The following is an 11,021-nucleotide window of genomic DNA, read 5'->3' as shown; positions in this document are numbered from 1 at the left end:
ACTTACACTTCAATGTTAAGTTGTGGAGCTTAATCAACATCTTTCGCTGAATTGGTACGCAGATCGACCTTCGTGACAATGTCATTATAGGGGTTGTAAGGGGGGCAGAGCCATTGAAAGGTCCACGATATATTGATTTTTGTTTTATTAAGAGTAATTTGGAGATTTTACTCTTGTATTGTGGTTGCCCTAGTTTTCTCTTTATAATTGGGGGCACCGCTATTAGGGTTTCATCATCATCATCACAAAGGACTTTGAGTTGTAGCCTGAGAGAAGTTTGAGAAAAAAACACATGTAAGTGTGTGTGATTCCTCATATAAACTATTTCATCATTATAGTGGGTTACTGCAGCGGAAGACAGGACGTAATTTCACCTTGAGGTGAACCTGTATAAATCTTGTGTTTTTTCGTGCTTGTTTTTCCTTTCTTTTGTGATTATTATTATTATTCTCGTTAGTTTAAAGTTAGGGTGTCTAATTCCTAACATTCAACACCTAAAAAAGCCTATTCAATCATTTAGATTTGATAGTTCAAACACATATATACAAATACATCAATCGTAAGTACCTACTTATGCAATAGCACTCAATAATCATTAAGGACAATTTCAAAATATGATAAAAAAAATCTCTTGTTAGCTTTTCAAAATTGGGGGAGAACACAATAAACAACTTAATAGACTAAATGATTTCAAAGCCTAAAAGAAGTAATTTGAAGTTTAATGAATGATTCAAAGTGCAATATAACTTGGTGAATGTATTCGACCAAGCATAATTAATAGATTTCAGAGTATGAAATAAAAAATTCACGAGTGTAACAAGTTTAGTAAACAAATATTTCAAAGAAGTACGGACATACCTCTAGAAGAAATTACTCAGTTTTAACTTCCTCTAAACGCTTGAAAGGGCAAAAATCTCAAACCTAAGTGTAGAAGCAGGCAAGAGCACTTTGAAATTTCCATTTGGCAACCATTGGAAACATGTTTGGGTCATGATTTTCTTTAAAAGAAAAGTCTTTCCAACATTCAAAAAACTAGTTTTTAAAGATAGAAAATTACATTTTGAAGAACTTAATAGTATTTATGCTCCAAAATTATGGGATGTATGCAACAAATTATATTTTTGAAGTTAGTAACAATGGTAGGTCAATTTTAACCTTTTTAGATAAAAAATCTGGATTTGAACTTGCAAAGATGAGGATTTGAACTTTTTTTACCATGTGGTTGACTACATTAGATGAATTGACTCCATTCCATGTGGTCCACTATAGTTTTACATCTTAAAAGCTTCTGTTCGATTCAAGGGTGGACTCCTTTGAATTTTACACAAGTCAATGTAGCCGATTACAAAATACATTCAAAACACTATTTCTAGATTCAACTACTTTTGGTTTTAATTCTTCCTTGTTCATACAGAAGTGGTCAACTTCAGGCATGTTGTCGACTCCTTTTGGTTCTTATACTTTATTTTAGAGAAATTTCTTTAGTGTATATTTTGAAAAGGGAAACGTTGTGTATATTAAACAAAGAAACATTATCCTAACTAATAACGATATAACTGTTTGAACATCATTATTACCCCCAACCCCTATGAGATTATTTCCACTAACAACAAGGTAATGAGGGACAAATAGAAGAGAACGTAAGTAGTTATCAAAGAAATAGATTATGTTATTAAAAGGAAGAAAGTACCTCACACGAGATCACACATCTCTGCATTTGGAAGATTTCAAGGCCCATTGAAGCTGATGTTCCAATTGCAAACTCCATCCACGTTAGTAGGATAAAATCTCCGGTTGGCTTTTTACTCCTCAATAACACCCGTTTGTTATTCCTTATATTACACACACACACTAAAGCTAACTATAATTTTTCCAACCCGCTGAGTCAACCCACAACTCGGAAGGAACAGGTGGGTCAAGAGGGTTAGAGAGTCAAAAATAGCCTTTATCAAGCTCACATTCTCAATGGACTCAACAAATTCAACATTCCAAAACTGCTAATACCACGAAAAACCACTTGACATTCAAAAGTCAATTCACTACCAAACAAAATCTCCAAACCTGCAAACATAAGCTTAGCTTAGCTTAGCTTCAACACCTCATACATCAAGCACAAAAGTCCCATGGCACACTTTCCAAGCTGTTAGCTGAGGACTAGAAGATGCCCTCTTCCAACTAAATCAGTAAAAAGACCCAAAGTGCCTGCAGAACTACAATCATTCAACAAATAAGTTCCACCTTCATAACAGCCTTTTATTTAAGTCATCCCATATTGGAAACTAAACTCATTAGACATGTTCTATCGGATTGCCGATAGAACTCATTTTGCAGCTTTCGTATCACAGCTCAAGATTTTTCTTTCATATCCGGTAACAAAAGTAATTAGCAAGGGATTAAGGATTTTCAGAATACATACATTTCAGCAGCTCAAAATCCTATTTCAACTTAAAAAAATCCTAGAAAGAGTTGAACAGCTAGCCTCAAGCTAAAGGGTATACAAGTTAGTAATCTTAGATAAGCCGCATAAACTGTTTGGTAGTAGAGAAGAAAAGTTAGGTATCATTCATTCTGCAAAAGAGTGTTTTATAACACACAAAATACTGTAACATTTTGTAACAATGCAATAACAGTGAGCATGAGATGATGAGTAACCTCTGTCAGCAAATAGAACATGCAGCAAATCCAAAAGGATATTGTGTAGGCTTCTGCATAAACATCATATTGTTTAATATTATATGTTAATTGAGCTGAATAAATACTGTATTAATTGTCAAAATAAGTCTGCAGATTTTTTTTCTTTTTTGAGAAAGATCTACAGAAAACACCCCTCAGAGACTCAAAATAGGAAAAGATCAAACCCGACTTTGACCATATACTTACCATGACTAATCAGAAACCATCATCTGCAAATTAGTTAAAAAAAGTGACTGGAAAAATACTAAATTATGGATTGCAACTAGGTAAAAGCAGACCTTCTCACAAGGTACAGTGATAGGCAGAAGTTAGCCTTACTATTATTATTACTATAATCTTAACTGACATCAATTTGCCAGGCACTTAATCTTATATGAAAAAAATAAATCTAAAAAATGTTTCAGCAGGAGGGAAGCAAGTAAAAGATGCCTGGTAACCTAAAGGAGTAAAAATCACCAGCAAGCGCCAAAAAGGTGGGTCATTTTAAACTCAATGCAGCCCTATCCAATACAAGATAAATACTTGTCATAAATGGCATAAAAAAGAAATAAGAAAGGGCTGCAGAAGAAAGGAATGACTAAACACCCACTACCAAGACCAATATTACATTTCACTGAACTTTCATCTAATGCTATCACACATAATTCCTCAAAGTTTACATGGGTCATTCAATATACATGCAACATTAACATTCAAAGTGAAAAAAAAAAGAAGGTAAAATGCTCTTCCCAAACCAAATTCAAATAGCAACAATGGTTAAAGCATCCATAGCAAAGTTGTAGAAACAACTATAGGTGTTTCCTACTCCCACAAACTGTTACATACCATTAGCTTGTAGACATAAAAGTACTACAAGGAGACACTTGTAAAATAAGCTCCACAAATAACAAATTATATGAAAGTACTTGAAATCACCACCCTTGTTCTAGTCCAAAAGAACTGTATTGTATAACTGACCAACAACCCAATAGCATATCTAACCAATTTGTCTCACAGAACTATTAACATTTAACTTCAACAACCAAACTGTATGGAGGAAATCTCCACTTGAAAGTGCTCAGTTCTCAATTGGCACGGCCTCTAATAACATCAAGGCCCATTTCAGTTGGATCAGTTGCTTGCAGCTCTACCTGGATACCATCTAGTTCCCTCTTGAACCGATCCTTGGAACTTGCATAGAGCATCTTACTCCTCACCCTCGCCGTATCGGGAGACCTTCAAACAGAAAGTCAAAACAAAAAAAAAGGATAAAACAGATCAACTTTAGCTACTGCACAGAGCTGAAGGGGAAAAAAATTTACCATGCAATGAAGAAAATTTTGCTTTTCTGGCAGTTCTCTTCCGTAACAAAGTCAAAGTCATAGACAGCATATCGGCACTCATCAGTGGGCAGGCTAGCACTGAAATCTTCATAGCTCTGTGAGGGTTCCCCAAGCTTTTCAACTATGATCTGCTTAAGCTTCTCCTCTAACTTGAAGACGATGAAACGATAGGTCCTCTTTGCTTTCAACTCCAGAAACCTCAGCTTACAATCGTCATTGACGGCCATCCCAGACGCTGCGTTGGCCTATTAATTGAGAAAACAAAACTATAAGTCCAGGAAATTAGCAGAATCTGATGAGCCCATGTAGTCTACTGAGAGAGATAAATAACCAGGAGTCCAAGTGTTCACTGATTAGCAATAAATTGCATTCTAGAGTTGCCAATAGCACTGGCAGAGAGTCTTAAAAAAGGACTGCTGAGTAACACATCTATGTACAGATCAAAATGTGACACAAGCAGCTATAAGTTCAGACATCCAGACAACCATAATAATAAGTTGCAAAATTGATTTATCACCTTTTATTCTGCTGGGGCCTCCTAATCTTATATTTCAAATATTAATGTTTCCGCACATCAGATCCGCAGAGAAATATAAATAAACGTTCGACAAATGCCTTAGAAGAATAGGTCGCTTGAGCATGTAAACGTAGATATCGAAAGAGAACCCTAAAAAAAAAACCATGAAATGAACTTATGCAACAACGACAATTACGCAAAACCTTTCCAACCACAACAACATCCACATCTTAAACATGACATCCATATAGCAACAAAGACTAAAGCTCTACCAGCATTTGCGATCAACGAAAACACATGTCAACTAAAAAGATGAAGAAAACCTAAAAGCAGCAGAACCAGAATGAAACCGACCTAAAGCAAATCTAACATGCAACATATTAGAAGGACAAGAATCAGATCAAATCCATCACCACCGTTCCCAATTTGAGGAAACGAAGCAAAAACTGTCACAGATCAGACAAATAAAACCAGCCCGGAAAAAACAAAAAAAACAAAAAAAGTATAAGCGCATATGAATATAAATACAGAAAATAAAAAATAAATGAGGAAAATTACAATCTAAAAAAAAAAAAAAAAAAAAAACGAAAAGTGACAGAGAAGCAGGATAAATTAGAGAAATATCTCACCATATTTTAAGGAGACGATCGGATAGAGAGCTGGAGAGTTGGCAGTCGGAGAGGAAGAAAAGGAAGCCAGGAAAAAATCTAGGTCAGTTGAGCGAGGAAGTAGTGAACGAGAGAAAACGCGACTCCGATTTCAAGGGCTGGGGAAAAAGCATCCGCACAGAAAATAGCGTAAATGAAACCCTGGCGTTCTCCCATGGCGATGATGATGATTATAGAGATCATACATAAAAGCACCGTCCCCAATAATAAACCGCCACGTCATGCTTAAGTTAGAAACATGGGATGGATGTGCCCCCCACAATCGCGTGCCTGAGTCGGCTTCTGGATCCGTTTTCCGCTTACCGTCAAATTACGAAAACGTTCTCCAAGCCATCATTTAATTACCAAATTGCCATATGATATTTCGGTTGTTAAATTACGAGTGAGGGAGTGAAATCCTTTTTGTATTTAAGAAAGCAGCTATCGGGATCTGATCTTAAAAATCAAAAGGGCCCACCACATGAAGTGGGGTGTGGGTGGGCCCCGCTCATAGAAACGTAGCTTTTGTTTGAAGCTGGAGGCGGAACGGGCGAGCTGTCAAAGCCTCTCAATGATGACTTTTAATGATGGAGCAATTGGTCTTGAAGTTAGATTGATTTATTGGTAGCACAAAGCACACATGGGAATTAATACATTAATTAAGTCATGTTATTACTAAAAGTAATTTTTTAATTCTCTCAATAGAATACATAAAGTGGAAAGAAAAGAAAAGGACGAGAAGAGACATGTTACCTTGTGACAAATACATAGTGAAATATGGGTGTTCATGTTTTAAGGATATTTCAATTATTAAAGTATTTATTTGATTTGATTTCATATAATTAGATTTTACATGTTTTAATAAGTATATTTTAGGTTTTAAGATATTTTAATTTTTTATATTGTCCTATGATCCTTTGGAGCAATAGAATTATAGGAAACCCAGGCCTTGTTAGTGCCTATTTAAATATAAAACTAAATCACACATATTACTTTAAATTATTTTTCTTTTAAATAATAATTAATTAAAATATATTTTATTTTACTTATTTTACATAGTATATAATTATAAATTTTGTTTTATAATATTTTAAATATTATATTAAAAACATTAGGCAAAATAATTAATTTTTTATTTATTTTATATAGTATATTATTATAATTTAATTTCTCAATAGGAAGTATGAAGAAGTATTATTTAAATAAAATAATTAAGAATAAATAAGTATTTATGAAGTTTAAATTTAAATATTAAATCGAAATATAAGAATTATTATAATATGTATATAAAATTATAAATAATTATATTATTTTTTAATGCAAAATATATAATTATTTATTTTATTTTATTTTATTTTATTTGAATTATATTTATTTATTATATATATCATTTTTAAATTTTAATATTTAAATTTTTATAATATGATTTTTTCTTATACATTGATTATGAATTTTAAAAAATTAGGTAGTGCATGTGAGGATAAGACAAGGACATGGCTTGGAAGCATCAATTGGATTTGAAGATGAGGTAGTTAAGTAGAGTCAGAATATTCATAAAATTTAATCCAAACCTTACCCAAGTTTTTGTGATCGTTATCTTAGGACCCTCAAAATCTAAGTCGACTTAGTTGAGACAATTTGTCTTGGTTGAATGAATCACAACAAGGTTTTTCAACTCAAACAAAGTCTAATTGCCACAAATAGAAGCTAATATACTAATATCAATATATAACTTTTAAAAATTATACCAATATTTACAAGGAAAATCTTATTAAATTTCTAGACATTTTCTAGTACACCATTAGTAAGATTTCCTTGAAAATTATCGACCATTTATGCATTTCTAATTTTTCATAAGGATACACATTTTTAACGGGACCTTAGTTTTCTAGTTCTTATCCATTTTAGCTCTTGAAGGGAAAAGAGGAGTCGTGTTCATCTTCCAAAATTGACACAAATCCAAGAAAATATGTCCACTAAAAAAAGGTTTGGTTTGTTATAAGCGCAAATACACCCCAAAATTCTAAAAAGCTAACATTGAGTTTAACATTATTTATCCTTCCACAAAAAAAAAGATAATAAAATTATTTCTTTTAAAATTTAGGCTGCACTATATGACTAAAGCTAGGAGTAAGCCAGCAAGGTATTGCATAAGCCATAAACAACAACAAAAATGTTTCGATTGCTTATAATTGCACATTTAGCTAACCTTTAGGAGGGCTTAGTACATTTTGAAAGTTAAGTGAAAAGTGGAAGTGAAAGTGATTTATGGATGAAAGTGAAAGTGAGTTACGGATGAAAGTCAAAGTCAAAGTAAGTTACGGATGAAAGTCAAAGTCAAAGTGAAATATTTTTTGTATTAGTGTGTTCAATGAAAAATGGAGAGGGAGAGACAAAAGGGCGAGAGGGAGCAAAAGGGTGCAAGGCAAGAGGGTGTGAGGGGAGAGAGCAACGAATAAAAGTGAAATCACAAAATTAGGGGAAAGGTAATTCAGTTAAAGGCCCGTTAGGGTTTAAGGTTTAGGATTTCATTTTGAAAGTGAATTCACTTTTACTAACAAAAAGTATTAGTGTGCGTTTTTATAGGGGGGGGGGGGGGGGACTTTCAAAATGCACTAACTCCCATCTTACACAACACGTAAAAATACACACTAACTTTGGCTAGTGAAAGTAAATTCACTTTCACTTTCAGAGTATTCTAAGGGCTTGTTAGTGTACCATGAGGGAAAATGAAAGTGATTTCAAATTCACTCTCGCTTACCCAAAATCATTAGTGCACGTACACGAGGGAAAGTGAAAGTAAATAAACTGGTTTAATCACTTTCACTCACTCTAGTGTAAAACAAGTGAAAGTTAATTCTGAGGGTGAAGGTAGTTCTGGTTTAATCACTTTCACTCGTTCTAGTGTAAAACAAGTGAAAGTTAATTATGAGGGTGAAGGTAGTTCCCAACCCTCATCTCTCTCATCTAACAGACCGGTCTTTTAGGTTGTATTGGCTAGGCGTTTGTCATGGTATCATAGCTGAGCACGCCACGTCCCATTTTCGAATCCTGTGAGAGGTGGTCAAGAATGGGCGGGGTAGGTGTCAGAGTGGTTTCGTTCACTCTTGTAGGCGGTAGCTTTCCGCACCTAATAGATCGGTCTTTTGGGTATATTGGCTAGCCGCTGTCACTCAAGCCCATAAGACCAAGGAAAACTCACACATACAAGAGATGTGGAAGATGGTCTTAAGGCCCATAACTCCACTTTGTGATGGTAGGATGGTGAATAAAGAATCATCTCATAGAGATGACATTGATGTAATTAATTTATGTTCCAAGGGTATTATTATAATATTATAGTTTTATTAATCTATAAATTGAGTTTTAGGGGGAGGGTTAGGACACAAATCTATAACCCTAATTCTCAAGGCTCTTTCTCTTCTACAAATTAGTCACTCTACTTCTTCTGTTGAGGAGAAGATATGAAAGGCTCTTATATGACTCTCATAGGAAGAAGTCTCCTAAACCCAAAATTAATATGGGGGAGTCTTACAGGAGTCTCACAGAAGAGTCTCAGTTTAAAGGTGTTTTAGTTACATTAGTCTTCTACTTATGTTAAGTTGTTTTATTATGTTATGACTTATCTTTAAGTGTCAGGTTTTGAGTATAAACGGGACAAGGGTAGTTTACTTTCCTCTATTATAAACAAGGGCTCATGTACTCATATTACAACAAGTCAATTAAGTTTTCCTCTTTTTCAACAATTCAACATGGTATCAGAGCAGGTACTCGTATATGGGCCTCCACCCAAATTATCCACATGTAAGAGCCTAGAGGGCCTACACGTGAGGGGGAGTGTTAAAGGAATAGTTTCACATGGATTAGTGAGAACAAATATGTTGAATTTATTAGTTAGAAAAGAGGTTTCCTAAGTTAATTCAACATGGTATCAGAGCGGGTACTCGTATATGGGCCTCCACCCAAATTATCCACATGTAAAAGCCCAGAGGGCCTACACGTGAGGGAGAGTGTTAAAGGAATAGTTCCACATGGATTAGTGAGAACAAATATATTGAATTTATTAGTTAGGAAAGAGGTTTCCTAAGTTAATTAGTCATTTTGGGATAGGTCTTGGACCCAACTTCACATCTTCTCCTCCTATACCTTCTCCCCACAACTTTTCTTTTTCTTCTCACCCCTTAATCTTCTTCTACTTTGATTATACATCATGAAATCCTAAGTTTCAACATGGTATCAGAGTGGGCAATGATTTGAGATGTGAAAGAAGAAGAAGATGAAGAAGAAGAAGAAGAAGAAGTAGAAGAAAAAGAAGAAAAAGAAAAAGAAAAAGAAAAAGAAAAAGAGGAGTTTATCTTTTTTCCTTAAGTCTTATTTGTCAATTTTCTATATTTCATTGGATGTTTTACTCTCTTGCTGTATTTTTCATATATCAAATTATATACCGTTGGAAATATATTTGAGTTTAGTTTCCAACTCAAAAATAATCATTGAAATCAGATTTTTCTAGAAAGAGAACTCAACATCTAAAGTAAAAAAGGTAAAGCAGCAGAAAAGTTTTGTACAATAGCTGAAAACTTTAACTTTCAAGTTGCTTTATGCCACCAATAACGAGATTTTATATGGAGAATCATATATCAAAAGAAAGATCTATAAGTATATTTTATTACCTAGTAAAGCAATTCTCATTCTGAATTTTTTTAGATGGAGATATTAATCTTAGAAGAGTCAATGGTCATGCATGCAAAAGGAGAAAGAGTATTCAGAGTGCGAAATATATCAAATTACAGAGTGTGAAATATATCAAATTATTTATCTCAAAAGAAGTATATATAATGAAGAGAAATTAAACTTGGTTGATAGATATTTTAAGTCTAGTTTCATTAGGAAATTTTTTTATGCGAATCTGATCTATATTTTAAAGAGATATCCGCATTGGAATAATTAAAGGTCATGCTGGTATATTGTTACATGCGAAGATCCAAATTTAAACCAAATTTTTTGCTTAACTTTTAGAGTTGTTGTTATTGATCAACAACACCAGGAAAATATCTCATGATCTACCCTTGGAAAATTTCTGTTTGTTAACTAACAATATCTAGAAATAATCTTTTAATGATCATCTTACTTTCAGAACTTTCCTTGATTTATTTGTCAAAGATTGTCTTGCATAAAGATTTTAAGAAAAAAAAGGCAAGGAAAGGTGTCTTATTTGGTTTCTAGGTTGTCACCAATTGAAGGAGGAAACTACCTTATTTAAAAAAAAATCTAGCCATGAATTTTGTGAGATCTTGTTGGTATTTTGAAAGATTAGAAAGAATTGATTTGTTATCCTTGCCTACAAAATTAAGGCAAGAAAAGATTGACATATTTGGCTTGGCTTGAGTTACTTGGTTTCCAATATTCACTAGCCTTCTTTTACTTGATCATATAAGAGGTGAATTAACACTTAAATTTGCAAAATATTTGTTGACTTTAAGTTGGGATCATTGACATTATCTCCGAGTTTGAGGGGGAGAATAGAAGGATAAGTATGAAGGATGAACACATTGGAGATTGTTTAATTTATTGATTATCAAACAACACTTGATTCAACTTATTATTGGCAGTCTATTACTCGGCTCGCTCACTGTCAAAGCTACTATCTGCTATGTGCTATCTGCTATCGGCTTGACTCCAGTTTGATTATTACCTTGGATTATCTTTAATTTATTACTTGGTGCATATCTTCCTTATTGAATGATGGGCTTGTTGCAGATTATTTTATATGTCCTTATTGCTCTTAAGGATTTTTACTACCTACTGGTTATTCACTAATACATAACTGCCTATTTGGTACGT

The 11,021-nt window shown here is 33.6% G+C and overlaps 1 protein-coding gene across 1 annotated transcript; it reads right to left on the bottom strand.

Moving 5' to 3' along the window:
• Positions 1–3,414: 3,414 nt before the first annotated feature.
• Positions 3,415–5,347, bottom strand: LOC137934362 (actin-depolymerizing factor 1-like). Its single transcript, XM_068778647.1, has 3 exons — positions 5,163–5,347; positions 3,996–4,261; positions 3,415–3,909 (listed from the first exon to the last, which is right to left on the bottom strand). Exons 1-3 carry the CDS (start codon positions 5,163–5,165, stop codon positions 3,759–3,761), a joined length of 420 nt encoding a protein of 139 aa, XP_068634748.1. The 5' UTR covers positions 5,166–5,347; the 3' UTR covers positions 3,415–3,758.
• Between the last annotated feature and the right edge of the window lie 5,674 nt (positions 5,348–11,021).

Source organism: Aristolochia californica, unplaced genomic scaffold (genome assembly GCF_029961685.1).
Source record: "Aristolochia californica isolate CCGP_79_NKW_82.1479 unplaced genomic scaffold, dmAriCali1.0.hap1 SCAF_10, whole genome shotgun sequence".
Taxonomy (NCBI): Eukaryota; Viridiplantae; Streptophyta; class Magnoliopsida; order Piperales; family Aristolochiaceae; genus Aristolochia; species Aristolochia californica.
The sequence above is the reverse complement of the archived record's forward strand: the minus strand, read 5'-3'. Positions and strand labels throughout refer to the sequence as shown.